At 36.5% G+C, this 19,379-nt stretch overlaps 1 protein-coding gene across 7 annotated transcripts in view; it reads right to left on the minus strand.

The window, feature by feature from the left end:
* Positions 1 to 19,379, minus strand: part of ptprfa (protein tyrosine phosphatase receptor type Fa) — a 204,898-nt gene that overhangs the window by 94,263 nt on the left and 91,256 nt on the right. For all 7 annotated transcript variants that reach the window (XM_052558474.1, XM_052558470.1, XM_052558468.1 and 4 more), the window contains exon 5: positions 1,154 to 1,342. In XM_052558474.1, coding sequence (XP_052414434.1) covers positions 1,154 to 1,342 — 189 coding nt within the window. The remainder of the gene's footprint in view (positions 1 to 1,153; positions 1,343 to 19,379) is intronic.

Below are 19,379 nucleotides of genomic sequence, written 5' to 3' on the forward strand. Positions count from 1 at the left end.
TACCAGCCACTCTGTCTTCCTGTTTGTTTCCGTTTACTTTAAGACATGAAATGAAACCGGAGGCTCATTTGGAACTGGAATGTCACTTGTTGTACTGCACAACAATTCCAGAAGTGAAAAACCCATTCATTCCCTCCATGGAGATTTAGCGACTGTAAAACAAGCATGTGAAAATCAAAGTGGTTAAAAGTATGCTGCATCTATTTGACCATAAAACAGTAATATTATTACCATTTCCCATAGTAATGTATTTCAAAATATTATTTATTAATGTAATGCAAAGCTAAATTTTTTGCAGACATTACTACAGTCTTTTATTTATTATTATCAATGTCAAAAACAGTTATGCTTCCCTATATTTTTGTGAAAACTCTAATAAATTTTTTATTTTTATTTTTATTTTTTTAGAAGAACCAGATTAATTTATAATAGAAATCTTGGTTGCACTTAATTTTAAAGTATGTGTACTTCCATGTACTTACAGTGTATTTACCTAAGAAAGTACTGGTAATATAAGATAACTACATGAGATAGGGTTAGGTTTAGTAGTAGGTTCACGGTTAGTACCTAGTTTGTACCTAGTTATTGTAATTAGTAAAATAAGAACATAGTATGTACATGAGTAAAGGGACAGTAAAATAAAGTGCTACCAAAATCTTTAATAACATTATAAATCTCTTTACTGTCACTTTTGAACAATTTATTAAATACTATCTGAATAAAAGTATCTTACAGACATCTGAACACTAGTACGCAGGCAATAATTTTGATTTATACCGTCATTTCCGATTCCTATCATTTCCTCATGAAATAAGCACACAGTCTTGCACCGTTGCCTTTTTTTAGATGTTCAAATACTTTCAAACGCTTTGAATCAAATGTTGCAATGCGATTCATCTTTGAGCTGGTTTGGTTCAAGCCTTAGAACTCTTTATTGAAGAATTTTCTGAAATCCTTGCGGATAGAATGAATGGGAAAAAAATCTTTGGGAAAAAAGTCGCTACTCACTGCTGTGCTCTATTGTCTATTGCTCTAATGGAAAAAAAAAAAAAAAAGTCCCGTTCTGCAGATAACACCGGGTTTAATGTTCACAATCAGCATCTTTATTCTTTAAGAGTGTTTGTCTTCTGTGTGTTTACAAAGTTCTTTTTACCTGAACGGAGCTGCTTGATTCGTCCATCGCTGCTGTTAATGTCGACAGGCAGGAAGTCTTTGAACCAGGAGATCTCGGGGTCAGGGTTCCCGCTGGCGGCACAGAGCATGGTAGCAGTGCGTGTTCGCTCCACCACCTTCAGCTGCGGGCCCATGTCTATAGTGGGGAAACCATGAGGGATCTGGTCCTCTGGAAAACACATACACACAAAAACACAAAGAGAGAGGTGTCAGTGCACATGATTGAATTTCACGATAACCTGTGCTTTTTTGGTAAGACAAAAAAAGCGCCGTGGCTCATTTTACTAAAGCACAGCTCTTGAAAATTCGTCCGCAGGACCACCCAGGGCGATCGGACTGTAGCAGCTGAAATGCTTGACTGTAAGACACAGAGGTGGAGTAGAGATCAGGGTGTGAAATCCACTGCTAATGTAAACACAGGTGGGCCGAGGCGTGACTAATCCTGCCGTGGTGTTTCTGGTCATGGATATATGAGGGTGAGAGGGGTGATTTCCCTCCGGCTGTAGTGACACCTCACAGAATGGCTGGCTCCGTCTGACTCACAATTACACTACAGGAAGTCTAATATTGGCATTCCTAAATAAGGGGTACCAAAAGCTGCTGAAATGCAAAGGTAAAATTACATGTTGTGTTCACATGTCTCTTTTGCACTCTAGAGGGAAAGCTCTCACTCTTTCTGGCCCCATTTACACCTGCTGTTATTCATCATGCATCGCAAATGCATTTCATGCATTTTCACAGGGTTGCTGTTTGCATTTCTATGTACATCCCATACACATAGTATGCTGTCAGTCATACACAAAATATTCTGTTAAAGGGATTGTTCACCCAAAAATGTTACCTCTACAAACTTCTTGTATGACGGATTTACACTTGCTTACAGCACTGTCGACTTGTGATTTCAATTATTCGAGATGGATGTCATTAAAAGATGTGAACTTGGTCTAAGAGGTAGAGAGCTCTGCTTCTCTGATATGTGGTTAAGAGGTAAGTGAAGGGAACAGCGCAGAACTGTACATAATGTGTTGTGAGTGTTTCCATGCGTGTTTGAAATAGGAAATGAGGAGTGGATGAGCACAGAGAGAAAGCAAACTGCATCCAGTGGTCTCCACACTCTCACTGCTAGCAGATAATGGAGGATAAAACAACTTTATGCAAATCAGCATCATTAAGAACAGCAGGTGCATACAGGAAACACATGGGACTAAATGCTCTAACTGTTCTCTGTGCATACACTAATTGAGCTTTACCAACACACAAGGGCTGGACAATTATTAGAGATAACATCGAAACTCTGATATGGCATAGTGTGGTTATTAAAAACTGTTTTAATGTGAAATCGAATTAATAACGTGCCACATAAACTCAAAATCCTGGGAGCTGTCCTGAGTTTGAATTTCTTTCCCACTGTATGCAATGAGGATCTTGGTTTATTTTTCATTTGATTCACTTTTGCATTGTGTAAAAAGTGTGAAAACTAATAAAGAGTGAAACTCTTTCGACCGACAGCAGAACAAGGATATATCCTTACAAAATACATTTTCATTTGAAATGCAAAATTGTTCAAGATCTTGTTTTTTTATATCCTTCGTACCTTAATGTTTCTAGTTCTAAGCATGAATCTAATTAAAATGTATTATATTATGCAATATAATATTTTATCACTTATATATAATAGTATCTATTTACATAATATATAATAGTATATTACAATTATAATATTATTATATTATAATATGTTTAAAACACTTAAAATATCCAGTGTTTTAAGGGTGAAAATTACATTTAGATTTTTTTTTTTTATTATGATTTGAAAGAAAGAAAAAAAGAAAGAAAGACAAATAAATAAATAAATCCAAATTATGACTAATAAATAAATAAATGAATAAATAAACTAACAAATGGTGGTTCAAATCCCAATCATAAATAAATAAACGATTCAATTATTTAATCAAGCAGTCAAACTAATTTTCTCCAAACCATGCAGCCAAAGACCTCTCATTCCATTCTGGCAGTGAAACAGTTAAACACTGTCTATGGGTTTTCCACCGCAAACACAATGATGAAACCAGACTCCTCTGTGGTTGAATTACACTGTCAACTGAAGCACTGAAGTTTAGTTTTCTCACAGGAAGGTTCTTTTATGCTACACTACAGCTGAAGAGTTTCTCCGGGAGACAATAGAGGGAGAATTTGGGAAAGCCTTCATAAAGAGCTTAGCATGAGCCCTGCAACGAGAGAATGTGCCCAAATGGAGGGTCCGCGGTCTGTCTCTTGATGAGCACTTCATCCTGCTGGAGGAGCTGCCCTTGTTTCTGTTTGTTTTCTTTTGGGAAGATGCATTATAGGAAGGACTAGGTACAAGGGCTCGGGTCACAGCAGGGTCACAATTATGCACCACAGGCCTTTGTGTGACACGCAGGTCTGGTAATAGACCCCAGTGGGAATGAACCAACACCAGCTGCAGCAAGATACACACACCTTCATGTTCTGAAGGAATCGTCCATTCCAGGTCACCGCCAAAGGGGAAGGAGGGTTTGAGACAGAAACTATTGTCTCAACGGTGTAGTGGTTCGAAAAAAGAAAAACACTGTTTCTCCTTGGCAGCAATGAGACTAGATGAAGCAAATAAAGACTTTTGAATAGTCTTCTGCTTTTAATGCTGAATAGTAAAGTGTTTATATTGTTTATTAAAAACATACATTTCTCATACATATACATTTTTATTAATTGAAAAAAAGCTGAAATAACATAAAATATACATATTAGATTAGATGAGAAACCTAAACATTTAAATAAACAAATAAATGCATTCTTAGCAATATATGTTATTATAGAAATGTTAAAATAAGTTGAAGTACTAAAATGATCAAACTGACTAAAATGAAAAGCTAAATAAATATTTAATATTTACCTAAAAATTAGATTAAAAAAATTAGAACTGAAAATATATCAGATAAAATATAAATATTAATAGCAAAATATAAATAAAAACTATCATAGTATAGAAAAATAAAATAATATTGGTAACCTAAACTCTGAGATATCAATATGAGTGCAAACATTTCTGGTAAAATTCTCCCTCAAACTATATATATATATATATATATATATATTTTACTTTTTTTAACAATGTAACTTCATTAACGCTATATAAATTTTTTATTTCATTGCAAAGCATGACTTATTTGACTTGATTATTAACATTTCTTCTAATTAAAATGAGAACAAATAAAAGCATTTTTGTTTTACATTATTTTAAGAAAATGTGAATGCTGTTTGTCTATTGAAAAGCCAGTGCTACGATGCCAGGGCATTCTGGTTGGTTGCCAGGTCCTCACTCAGGTGTTCGCAGTGTTGTTTATTTCAGTGTTATGAGGTTGCTAGGGTGTTGTGGTTGGATGCTTAATGCCCCAATTCAACGCCCCGAGTCTTTGACATCCTGGTCCCCTAGATAAGGCTCAGGTCTCTCCTTTAGTGTCAATCTGTGTGTTTTTTTTTTTTCTGTCTTAGCAAGCAACACTAAAAATAAAGAAGTTTCATGCCCCGCAGCAATGCAAATGCACAGGCTTTGCCAACAACATCGTCCAAAGTGCTTTAAAAACTAAGCGCACTGAAGAACCGAACAGAAGCCAGGCTTTGAATCTGGGTTTCACACATCAGTTTGAGTTTATTTGGTGGCAAAAACACTAAACGTCATGCTCTCAGGAGACTTTCGTATCAAACCTGAACACTTGTTTCAAGGCCTTTGTTCAATCTGACGGCTGAAGAAAACATAACACACCTCAGTGTGTGTGCTAGAAAAGAATAATAATAAAGGAAAGCCCTTGAAAGTCAATCACCCTTATTAATTCTCCAATAACAGGGTGACACAAATAGTCACGGCGACAATGCCGCACATTTTTGACCGGCTCACAGCAATGACACCAGCAGTCATTTTCCCACAGTCATTTAACACTCAGATATTTAATTAAAGCATGCAATGAGCTGGAAACAGAATTCAGACTGGCTCACCTCTGACAAATTAGTCAGGGGAAATATTATGTCACATTACGTGACCCAAACGGTGCTGCGATTACTTTCTGGAATTTGTGAAATTGTGGATGACTCCCTCCACCCTGTAATCCCTTAATGCTGGAATCACACAGAACTGACAGATTGTCAGTCAGAGAGAATTAGCCGCGGAGATGACGCCATCCAAACCGTCGCCCGCTCGTGGAAGCACATTGCCAAGGTAACTCCCATGAAAACACATCAGAGAGAACAGAGCGACCCGTCTTCACCCGCTGGAGGAAATCAAATGAAAGACAACATTCTCCCTGTCTGTTTCCATCCCTGTCTTACCTGATAACTTCATCACCTCGGGGAGATTATCAAAAACAGCCAGACTGAACATATTACGCTCTGTAAAACAGACGATGAGCAGTGTGTCAGTACATATTGCTGTTGCCAAGTGCAAACACACAACTGCACTGCATCTGAGTCTCTTTTTAAGAGCTAAAGTGATAACTGAGGATTCAACCACCTTGTCTCACTCATTTTTTACAGTGTGTATTAGAAATGGGTGGTGTGATCAGATCATACCACACTTATTTTGGCTGCAAAGTCAAACAAAAAATATTATATGACATTATATGACATTTTAACTTACTAAAAATGTCTTAAATTATCAAATATATTTTATTTTAAATTATATTGTAATTTGAATGGCATCATTACATTGTCTACCCAAAATATTATATATGTTACACATGGTTTCTATTCTCCAATAAATGCTATTTTTTCAAAATCTATTCATTAAAGTATCCTGAAAAAAAAAATGATCACACCACTGTTTTCAGCATTGATAATCAAAAACGTTTCTTGAGCAGCAAATCAGCATTTAAGATTGATTTCTGAAGATCATGTGACACTGAAGACTGGAGTAATGATGCTGAAAATTTAGCTTTGAGCACAGGAATAAATTACAATTACAAATATATTTAAATAGGAAACAGTTATTTTAACTGCAAGAATATTTCACATTTTTACCAGTATCTTAATCAAATAAATTCAGCTTAGGAAAGCACAAAAAATGGCTTTCAAAATCATAAAACATTAGCATGTAGAAAACTCTCTTGCATCTTAAATAGTGTCAAACCACCCAGACTTAAACTGTATAAAATGTAGACAGGAATCTGTCGCACTACCCAGAATGCCTTTGCAGTGCGGGTCAGGTGTGTTGACTGAAGAATAATGAAGTGGCCCATTCAGTCGGACATGTGTCACAATGACCTGTCCGCCCAGCTCTGGAGTGTGTGTGCCGGGACGGGACGCCTCCACACTGGGGCTTTTTGTTCTCCGAGTTTTACTGTGACGAGCTCTTTGGCTCAGTGTACCTGCTGGATTCTCAGACATTTCTGGAGGCGAATGAAAAAAGAGTCACATTCACCTGTAACACAGACAGACAGAGGGAAGGATTTGCTCAGGGGAAGACAGAAGGATCTTTATGGGTTGCGAGTGTCTCATGCTGTCGGGCTCTGCTGAATTTAAAAGACTTGAGACAATGTGACATTAGGCCCTGAGGATATTGTCTAATGTTTCTAGGTTGTGAATTCCTGGGATAAACGCAGCACAGAATCAAACTATGCGCCCATAATTCATTGCAATTTTAACGGTACAATTGGAAAAACTTGTTTTTGGTTGGTTAATGTTAAGTTCTCTTACTACATTCAGATCAACAGGGATGTTTGATGTAATTTTACTGTAAAATACCATTAACTGAACACCTTTCAGATATAAAAAGTCATGTAATAATAATAATAATAAAAATCTACATTAATTTTAAAGAATTCTTTAAAATAAATGAATTAAAAAATGATATTGAAATTCACAGAATTCAGCTTATGTTTGATTATTTTTCATTAAAATAGTGATGTTTCATATTGGATTTTCTTATCAGTTACATGCGTTAAATGTTAATGAGATGTCTCATGTTGTTAAATAAATGTTTATAGCATGTGTTTTGTATTTGTGTGTATGACACTATGCATCTTCTTTATGTTCTTTTTACCTCTGCTTGTGCAAAAGCTACTTGAGATAAACTCTGATTCATCATCTGCCTTTCTCTTTACTGCCGTGTTTTAAAATTGTTGAAGTGAACATTATTTGAGTTAAAGAATTGTATGTTGGTTTGTTTGTTTGTTTACTATAAATTGTGGTTAAATCTATAAAGCCCCAAATGTTGCTACTAGTTTTTTATGGTAAAGTTCTGAATATTTTGTTTGTTTGTTTTTTTAACCAGAAATGTCACTAATTTTATTTTTACAGATAGGAGGTTTGTTCAAATCAAAAGTATAAACAATATGAACAATTTCCCAAACTACTTTTAATTCTTATTAAATCTCCCAAGATCACATGACTTGAAAATGGCTACTATTCAAATTCATTTGAGCGCTATAGCTCTGTATCACAACTACTGATTTGTATTTCTCTTAGGGATCACTAAACTGACTTGAGCTGAATAATGGCACTAGTGTCTAGTGCTATAGAAATAATGGTGACTTGACTTTACATTTAAATAAAACATATAAGAGAACACATTAAGTCTCTTGAGCACTGAATGAGCAATAACTGAACAATAAACTGTTCCACCTGGATCCTTTGAACAGATATGCCCATGTTTCAGATTATCAGCTGTGAGTCTGAACTACAACAACAGATTCTTCAACCACAAAGCCGTTCACAATCACACATGCACACGTTCTCTCGGCTCAGACTGACAGGTGGTCCTGCAGATCGCTTACAGCTTTGGGAGTTTTCACAGGTCGTGTCTGCGAGTGAATGCTTCAGACATGCAACAATGCTGGTGCACATGGGCCAGAATACACATGATAATCCTTCAGTCCTTGACTTATTCACACGCACCAAAATTAACAATCCCCAAGAGCCAAATATGAGTAAATATTGGTTAAAGTTAGTTAATAGAATGGATCTTTAGGACTGACTGTTACACTGTTATTTCAAAAGTGATGGAATCAGATCTGTCTGTTTTGACACTGTAATCAATGTCCATCATACGTACAGGGCATTGGTTATTACATAAATTATGTCAATGAAGGGGAAAATTAATATCCAAAAATGTATGTAGTAAAACATAAGTGGAGTCTTTCTTAAATCACCAACACAAAGACAATAAAACCACCACAATGTGTTGATTTGTTGACAAATGCAATTTAACTGAGGCCAATTATCACATTATTATCACATCTACCATATGATGCTTTGATGATATAACTTAGTTTGTTACAAAAATGAAAGGGAAATAGATGAATGCATTGATATTAAACAGATGTTTTTTAATAATAATATTAGTATCTCAATGATACTAAAATGCACAGCCTTTCATGACTTCATTTTTATTATATAAACTTGCAAAGCTACACATTATCCAAGTAAGGCTAAATCTGCATTGTGAGTCTTTAGACCACCGTCTTATAGAGCTTAACAGCTGGACCCCTAACAGAAGCAATATTAAACGGTGGAGAAACCTCCTGCCCCTTGTTAAATCATACTGCTATCGTCTCTAAGCAGAGTTTCTCGGGTAGGACATGCACGCCTCATCAAGGACCCCATCCCCACCGGACCGGACCCAGGACAAGATCACATCCTCCAGCTACTGCTATTTTAATTAACACTACATGAACTTCTCTCCACCTGGGAGGAAGAGACGGACCAAAACAAACAGAACACACCTCCGTCCGCCCCTCGTTCAGCTGACATTTCCTCACGCAGCCTCTCATCTCCTCTTTAATCAAGGAGCAGTCATGATCCCCTTGGGGAAATTGAATGCTTTTAATAAAATCTTCCTCCTAGCAGATAAAAAACAGTCTGCATGGGGATGAGCGGAGGAGAGGTAAGTAGGGATTCAGGAGAAGGACAGAGCTAGGATATATTATATGGAGCAAGGTCTCACACCTGTCTACCACTGCATGGACGGACTCTAGGGACCTATGTTTCATGCACTACATCTATAACACAACTGATTTTTTTCCGCTGCGAGTTGAATTATTAGAATCGAATGTGATTATAATATTCTGTGAAATATTAAGAGAATAAATAGACAACACATTTAGCATGCAGATATGAACATACAGCATGATCAGTGATTCATGAGCAATTGACTCATCTAAACTGGTTCACTTGAAAGAACACATCATACAAATCGCTGTCATCTACATTACATATCATCTACATCACATTATAAAGCAAATTCTGAACCAGTAAAAAAAATAAAAATGTGGCACGGTTTAATTAAAACTAAAACCAACCAAAAATTAAAATAATAATAATAAAAAAAAGTTACTGGAAGTAAAAAAACAACAACAACAACAAAATCACTGAAATTAAATAATAAAAAAATAAAATACAATATATTATTTTATTTAAGCTACTTGCCCAGGCAACATGTCTAATGTTCTTTTAGTAGTTTAGGTTTAAAAATAACTAGAACCAAATAAAGTAATACTAAAATCTTACAAAAAATCTTTTTTTAAACTGAATGAATTGTAAACAGGAAACAAATATAACCTAAACCTTACTCAAAATATTAACAACAACTATAATCAGTGATACTAAAATACTTAGGGATATTTTATTCATTTTAGTGCATTAATGTGTTTAATAAACTGGTTCAAAACACAAATTAACAGACTGATTTGACTAGAACATTAACAGACTGAAATCGACTAGTAATATTTGAGTGAAAGATTTTTAGCCCCCTTTACTTTGCTTGTCACTTGGCATTATAAGCATTTATTTCATGTGTGATAGTGTGGAAAAAGAGAGGCTCTCCAAAGCGTGCAAAAATGTCCCAAATCCTTTACATAAAAATCAGACTTCATGCTTTCATAGACAACGGGAAACAGGGGAAGAACTAGTTTAAGTTTCATTACAAGCTGGTCACACATCAGAAATAAGAAGTGATTAATACGGGAAAATTCATAAGTTTCATATAAATCCTTTAAGAAACATCAGTGAAATTTCAAACAAACTGGGGCAATCTAAATATTTGTTTGTGATCACAATATGCTTAATGGATAAAACGATTATTATTATAAACATGGAAACTGTTTCAAAGTATATTTTGGTAAATTCACGTTTTCATAACTTCAAAACATGGAAACAAACCATTATTGTTAAATGTGGTGCATGGACAATATGTCAGTGAAGACTCAAATCAGCGATTCATTATTGCCGGTGAAAAAACAAGAAAAAGTTTCAAATAAATAATCTGTTTGAGGATCATGATATCTTTGCATATGTTCATATGGAGATGATAATCTAACTGTTCACCACTATTAAAGATAAGGGTGCACAACGCTCTCAGAAGGACCTGAAGGAAACATTACACATTGAGTGGAGCAGAAGCTCTCCAGAAGTCTCTAACAGCACATCATAAAGTGTCAGTGACAGTGATGTAGGCATCTGGAGAGAGTGATGTCAGAAAGCGTGGCTTCGTCCTGCTCTCCTTGCCCCAGAAATTGCTTTTGTCAATCCTGCCACCATCGCTGCGTTTCATCAAGGGTAATTAGTTAGCAGAATTTATTTGCATTGTTAATTCCTTCCCCTCAACTATCTGTCTCTCACACACACACACACACACACACACAAACACACACATGGTATCTCAGTAACTAATAAGCCTTTAATAGCTGCTGTTTGAAGCTGGCTCTTTGAAGCATCTTCCCAAGAGCTTTGCAGAAGTCAGCAGACTCTCTCTGAAGATCGCGGTTTGTGCTGTTTGTGACTCCAGGAATCTGAGTCTCACTGGAGGAACAGAGGAAGCGTTTGTTTGTCCATATCGGTATGATTTTATAGATAAATGTATAAAATAAGTGACTATATGAAAGAAAAAAGAAAAAAAGAAAAACTGCCACCTCATTTAGAAGCGAACTTGGATCTTTTGGTTTACTAGCGGTCTTCCACTAAAGGATCTTTTTGCTGCCCAGTAATGGTAGGCCCTAAAGCTACCCTCTAACATTAGTCATTAGAATTACAGTGTCAAAAAAGTGTACTTAAAACTGCATGTTATAAGAAAAGCAGCATGGATGTGAGGCAGAGCACCACTGAACATCTGAACAAACAGTCAATCAGACATCAGGGACTCTGACAGCTTTATTTCATCTGTTCATCAAGAAATAATCAAATGGTTTCTTCGAGCGCATGTCTTTGCAACTAAGCAACAGCATTTCTTGTCAAATCTCTTATGCCTTACAAAGTCAACTGCCACGGTGGCTGACAGATGAGCAAAATTACCCTCATCTGCTGAGGAGAGTCTGAATCACATACTCATGTTTTGTCCACACTTTAAAAAAAACGTGATGCCTTAGAATTTCTTATTTAGTCAATATGAAATGTGAAGCTAAGTGGTGAAAATAAGGAATAAATACCTTTCTCTGTTTTTTTTTTTTAATGTTTAAAGACAACCCATATGCACATTTATAAATCAACATCATTGCTGAGCCTTTTCTTCTTTAAACTGCAGTTTATAAAAAATGTGGTTTGAAACAGCCCATTTCCTACTGTCACAAAGATTTAACAACTTTCAGTGTGGAGCTGTTCATATCATTAGCAAAATGTTTCGACCTAAGGATGTTGATCTTTGGAAGAGCTGTCTGAGATGCTCAGTGGGAATGTGGTTTGTGAAACATTAGCAACTTGTTATTAGCTGTTTGATAACAGTCATGTAGAGACTAATGATATCAATCAGCATTATGTGTCCAGGATTTAACAGTGCGTGTGATGTAACTGGTTTGGATTGGGAAGTTTGGCTGACCTGAGAGGAAAGCATTGATACCGTCTCCAGAACTTCATTAGTCTGTCTGGGGAAATTTAAAACAAGATGCAAAATTTCCTTGACACAAATTAGGACATCGATAAACAAACTACAATAATAAATGAACAAATACTTTTCAATGTCAGCGGTGTGTAGGGAAAAGGGGGAAAAAAATCTGGTAAATAAGTTGTTATTATTGGAATAAGAAATCCAGCAGCTTTAATTACTTCTTTATCAGGCCCCGGCATCCCTGTGGAGCTGTGCGTGTTTGTGTGTGTGTGTGTGTGAGCATGGCCTGTTTACTGTAAGATAAACTGCAGTTTCTCTTGGCTAATAGCTGCAGCATACAAATGTGTCTGAAACTCCAAACACATCGGCTCGCCTGTGGCACGCATTGAGACAGGACGAAACCACACACACCCATTAAACAGATTATATAACCGCTCAAATCTTCTGACGGATCAGCCAATACTTTAAATACAACTTGAAAAAAAATGCCACGTCGATTCGAATCAGGAAAGAAATATAATCACAATGCTCTTAATGCAGCTTTACGTCTGCAGTGCAAATCATCCATTCTTCATTCAAACTGTTGCAGAACGTTAGCTGCAAACACAAATTTTGCCATGATGTTATTTTTACGTAACGGTTTAGTAACAGAGCGAGACGAAGCACGTCTGCAGGTATGCATTCTTGAACAGAGTGCAGAAGAACAGAAAAGATTGAGCCATGAGAGAGAAAGAGAGAGAGATAAAGAAAGCCTCAGGGCTGACGGCAACACACTGTCTAATGATGAGCTTTCATGGCGACATGCAGTGCTAACTACCCAGCATGCTTAGCTGCATGCTTTTCCTTTGCTCCTTATATAACATGCTATGTTACCAAGTACACTTGTTCTGCGATGATCTCCATGTGCTCGAGGCTATCTCTGGTTTACACCCTCTCTACATTGTAAATCAGCAGAAGACACCACCAATACAAGTCGCTGAAAAATACTCCTATAGAGTTTCCTTCACTTTGTGCTCATGAGTTCACTTTGTGCTCTACAGCAGTGGGCAGTGCTGTAGAGTGTGAAGTATGTTTGAAAGCCTTGATGTGTTTTTACAGTCGCTGCAGTAACAGGATCTTCCTACAGTAACCAGGTAATCAAATACACAGAAGAGAGGGGAATTAATTTCTTTGTGCCTGATTATCAAGGACCTGAATGTTGTACAATTCTGGGGTTTTCTTTCTTGAAAGTAAAGACAGAGAACCAGCAGTGGTTGCAACAGTCTTAATTAAATAAAGTGTGAACATATTTATTACCCACTATAAAACAGAATTTTCCTCACATCACAACTGACCTTTACATTTATTTTACTTACAAGCTACATCTTGGTCATTGATAATGCAAACAATTCTACACATCACTCAGTTTAGTGACTGTATATTTCTGACAACTTTATCTAAACAAAATAAAACAATTATTTATATACATTAATAATTGCCTAACAGAGAGTACATGAAACGATTAATCTTGGATGTGCTTCTGCTGTTGAAATGAAGATGTTTTCAACTTTGGAGCTTCGGATTTCTCTGAATGAATCTACTGAACAGAACACACGGACAGGTGGTCGTTCAGGTCATTTTCTTTTCTGGCATGCAGAAATTAGACACTACATGTGCAACGGTTTAAATGGCATCTCATATAACAGTCTTTAACACATTTTTAAAGGCATGTGCATTTCCCACACTAAGAAATCCTGAATATTCTCATTGCAAAACTAAACAGATACTTCAAGTCACATTTGATGTGCTTTAAATGTGTAAACTATAGGCAAAAGACTGAATAATCAAACATTCACAAGGTGGTGGATGATATGTGTACCAATGCAGTGAACTTCTTTAGATACAGAGACAATGACTTAAAAACAAGTCGTTCTGAATGCAGGTGTTATTTGTTTTACTACAGCATTCATTTAACATGTTAGACTGTTTATATTTCACTGCAAGCGATGAGGTAGTTAGTTTACCGGTCAAGTGGCCAGGACATGGTCCATTTCTAGGCTATTCCGTCTCAGTTATACAGTTTAACAACTGAACGAATACATGGCTAACTGCCTCCATAATAAAGTGCTTCTCTGCCAGACCGATTCCACCCCAGCAGAGCAAATTACTAGTCCTGTTGCGGTTACTTCACACAATGCTGTGTCGCTAAGCTAGCACAGAAATGGACCAATGCCCCTCTAAGCCTTGTACTCCTTTTATATCTCTGTGTCTTTGAACTTCCATTTCTACTTTCTTATTTGCTCAAAGGACTGAAACAAGGGTTTCAGAAGAGCAAAGGATGATCATAACAATACCGTCTAGCCATGCAGAATGACCTCGAATAAAAGATAGCAAAGACACACAGGATTTGTAAATAACCCTGAACCAGCCTTTCACCTTCAGCATAAACATTTACATTTACACCTACAAAGAAAATAATCAGAGTTCAAACTGACATATTATGGGTCAGGAATCTTATAAAAGCTGCCGAGAACATGTCTGGGTCACATTTAAAAGACTATCTTGCAAAAAAAAAAGAAGAAAAACAGTTACATTTATTTAAATCATGAGGAATTTTTAGTTAAGTATTTGTTGCACAGCTTCTACACATATTTAATAGTAATACAAAATTAAGATACAGTATATAAGTAACATCAAATAAAAATAAAAATTAAGTAAAATAAAATAAACATTTGTGTGTATTTAAAATGTGGGTGTAAATGTGTTACAAAAACTGTTCATTGTCCAAAAAAAAAAAAAAAAAAAAAAAAAAGACTAGTTATTTTGATAGTGGGATTTAACATGAACAGAACATGTTTTCCGTAAGATTCAACTGTACTGTCAGCAATGCAATGGCCTGAGGGTCTAAACATACGTGAGATTGTACATGTTTGTATGAATGCAGTTTCTACTGTGAAAAACAGTCTGGAGGATTTTGAAGGATCTCTTACGGTGTTCAGTGTCACTATTGCTTTGAGCATAAAACAGCTGAGCTGTTCATGCCTCACACATCTTGAAATAAATCAAACCAAATCAAAGCTCTTTTTTCATTTATGACAATTGCTGATGATGCTTAACATTTTGAGAATTTAAAATTACTGACCAATGTGAATACTACATGTCTTCATAGGGATCAAGTGCATGGACGGCCTAAAAGCTGACGAAGAAAACCCATCATACACACATATATGCTTATAACTCGGTTTCAGTTCACCATCATTAATGTCTGTCACATGTCTCCCAGATTAACAAGACATATTAAATTGGTAACCATTTAAAAAGCATGACATGCTCACAAGCAATAAGACTTTAACTAGAATTTATGATCCAATAAAACATTAATTAAATTCAGGCTCTATCGTCACTGCCACATAATGATTAATCATAAATATTTTAATATAACCCAGGAATATTGGATATTCATAAAGATCATCTCAGCATCTCTTTCACCATCACATGTGCTATCATAGTTTAAAATCTTTATTACTTTATTTGTTCTGTGGAACCACGGTTATTACCAATAAATTAAAACAAAAACAAAAACTGAATAAAATGAAAATGAAAACAAAAAAATATAATGAACTGTGTATTAAATGCAGCCACACACAGGCACGCACGCACACACGCGCACACACACACACACACACACACACACACACACACACACACACACACACACACACACACATATGGGGTCCAATTTTGTTTTGAACTTCAATGACAGCTGAAATATTCTTCAGTATATCTTCTTTTGTGTTCTACAGTACAGAGAATGTCATTCAGACTTGAGAATGAGTAATGCAAACACTCAGAAAGTTCATGCTTTGATGAAGCCTGAGATGTGATGTTTCTGAGGAAGACTGATTGAAAGAGCATACATACAGTAGCTCATCACCCAAAGAAAATTCTAAAGTGCAAACTCTTTTATTTCAATAATACATGGTATGTGTAGAAGTAGAGTAAAAGAAATGCTATCTTTGAGCTCCGGCAGACTCTTCCTCTGCATATTTAGTCCCAACATCAAGTAAAATGAGAAGTGTTCCTCTTTTGTATTACCTCCAGTGTCAATTATTCAAACGCTGGTCTCAGATCAATTTAAGGTGGAGAAGAGAATCGAAATGCTTAGAGGAAAAGATTCTTCAAACATTCTACATTTCTGTGCCTCTCATTTGGATCAAACAAGATCCACACTAACACAGAGAGATTACAATGGCGAAGAAGACACAGATTCAGTGTAGCAGTTTAATGAGAACGCAGTGAAGGTTAGCTTGACATTCTCAACTTCAATCAAAACAAGCAAAGAAACAACTGATTTAATGAGCCATGTCAGCTCGAGTTACATGTTTGTACCATGGTAGCATGTTTTTTGTGGATATGGCTTTTTAAAAATGCACTGTGAAGTACATTTACTGCCTTTGCAATGGTATATGACTCATGCAGTATCATGGTGGCCTATATATATATATTGTATAACTACCACATCTCAAACTGATACATCACATTATCATGGTACTTTACAGTACTCTAAAAAGAGTATTAACCAGCTGGAAAGAGAACATCTGAAGCTGTAGATGAGATATATGAAGGTCTGCGCTCATTCAAATGTAATGCTGATTATTTATTCATATTCTTTACTCAGCAGTGTGTGCATGTAGGACTGGCTACTATTGAAAAGTCCTCCTCAGACAGAGCTGGTGAGTGATCTTCATCATTCATATTCCATTACGCTGCAGATTCTGATCACAGACATCAGTCACCAACTCTTCCTTCCTGCATCAGATGCACCTTCTGTCTGTTCTCCCGTCTGGCTCTTTCTTTCTCTGCAGCACTGGGCTTATAATCGCTGTGTAATGTGCATTCAACCACAGTGATGTCACACCATATGTGCAAATGATAGGTTTTAACCAACCAGCAAACACATACACTCTAGGGCTGGATGATGTATGGAATATTCATGACAGATTTGGAACATTTTTGCAGGCTGGGAGCACTGTGTCCTCATGTGGCCTTTTTCAATATATGCAAGTAATTACTAATATTTACTACACAGTGTTATATGAGCCTGTCCTCCAACAAAAAAAAACAACAACCATATAGGTTGTGCAAGCATCTTATTAAGACCTATATTTAACTTTTAAAGTTAAAAATACAATTTGTAAAAAATAATGACAGCGTCGTGTTGCATCTGTCATCATTAAATGATGTATAACAATCTTACCAATCAAAATGCACGTTTATTTAAAAGCAATGTGTGGACTTTTTACACTGATCTCACAGTAATTTGTACATATTTTACTAAGTGGCTTATTCGTTCAAATGAACCTAAACCCCACCCCTAAACCTACCCCTCACAGAAATCATGCAAAATTAAGATTTTTTGAGCATATACATTTTACGAGCACATCCGTTCTCTGGGATCAAACCCATTGTAGCATACATATCATCGTATAACGCCATACTCTACCAACTGAGCTACACGAAACCCGAATTACAAAACAAATAAAAGAGTACAAAACATTAATATGAAAACTACCTTTTGCCGATAGGGGCGCAATTGTAGTATATGCTCTGATGGGTCGTATTTCAGGGATTTGGACAAACGACCTATACGAGCGTATTGGTTGGAGGACAGGTTGTGTTTTTATATATATGATGTGTTTTTTATATATATAATAATGATGATTAAATGATATTTAAATAGATTAAATAGAATAGACACACACAAACACACACACAGTCTTCTGACTGCAAATGTATCTGCACGTAGTGTTAAATGTCTCCTGCAGGTGGATATGGCAGGTAGCCCAGTGTGATGCTGAGGAAGGAGGGGTGTGTTTACCCTGCTGCAGTACACCACTGATGGGGAGCTGAGTAATTGATATTTTGCTAAACTCTAACTCAGCTCAGTGGGGGACTGGGCCACTGCCAACCACTGGAAACTAAACCTATGACATGGATCAGCAACTCTGTGTCTGAGACGCCAAAATGGAAATGGCATGTTGTAATTTCTGCCCACTGCCCTGTTATACACATAAGCTGATCTTTGGAATGGCCTTTCTAACAGCTTCAAGACGTAAGCAGGCGAGCGGCGGGGAGAAGTAAACAGATGCAGTCTGTCTGAGGAGCATGTTTGCCGATAAAGAATGACTTTAGTGGGAGAAATACATTTGCAAATGTCTAAGGGATTAAATTACCTGTCTGAATCACCTCATCTATTTGCATGCAGGGGAAGCGATGCTATATATTGGCTTTCTATCAGGGGAGATGTCTGTGTACAAGTTTTACAGTTATGTCACTTATAAGTTGTAGCGCTCCAGTTGACATTTCCTGTCATTCTGGGAAAAGATACCAAGAGGAGTTTTCCATTCCATGGTGGAGCATCCAGTGCATTTTCAGGAGATCTTGAAAAGACCTTGCTCTGTTTGAGCTCAGATTGAGCATGCTGATCATCGCAGTGAAATCCCTTTGGGGGAAACTCTCTTTGGCATTCAGGCGAAATCATTTGTTAAAGCAGCAAGAACAGGACTGTAAAAACTCAAAGGAAGAACTGCAAAATCATGTTCAGTCACTATCAGTACTCAAGCTTAACAGTCAGGAAAGAGAAGGGCAATGAAATGAAACAAAATGAGGAAAAATTAGAAAAATGACAAATAAGTAAAGATGAGAATATACACAAACAGAGAAGATAAACATAATGAGTGACAAATTAGATAAGAAAAGAAAGATAAGGACAAATGAGACGAGATAAAATGAGACCAGATCAAAAAATGAGAGAAGAGACAAAGTGAGAAAATAAACAAGGTAATGAGACATGAAAATAAACTACATGAGAACAGACTCAAAGAAGAGAAGACTTGATTATACAATAAAACATAAATGAATAAACTCTCAACAGAAAACATAATTAGTGCTGATTTATTCTCATTGTCGTGTTGCGCTTTATCTTCACGCTTGATTAGTGCCATGTGTTCCAGCATGCAATTGTCAATACACACTGCTCAAATTGAACAACACTTTGCTAACAACCAGCCAAGAAATTCTGCTAGTCTGTGAATGAGAACACTGATGTAATCAAAAGGACGGTTGAGAAACGATGTTCCCGATATAATGAGATCACAGACATAACACCTAACCTACAAACCTGATTCCTGCACAGGTTCAGCACACCTGCTGATCCGTGGCTCCGAACGCACATTAAACGGCACACTGGACCGAAAGCATGAGAGAACATGGCCCACTTTCAACAAACTTTCCTTCCTCTTACTGAATAATCCAATTCCCCAGATTAGCGTGCAGATGTATTATAAAAGACACCCTGATTTGTGCCCTGTGGTGCTGTGCTATGACTAGAACTGCCTTTATA

This window comes from Carassius gibelio, chromosome B6 (assembly GCF_023724105.1).
Source record: "Carassius gibelio isolate Cgi1373 ecotype wild population from Czech Republic chromosome B6, carGib1.2-hapl.c, whole genome shotgun sequence".
Lineage (NCBI taxonomy): Eukaryota > Metazoa > Chordata > Actinopteri > Cypriniformes > Cyprinidae > Carassius > Carassius gibelio.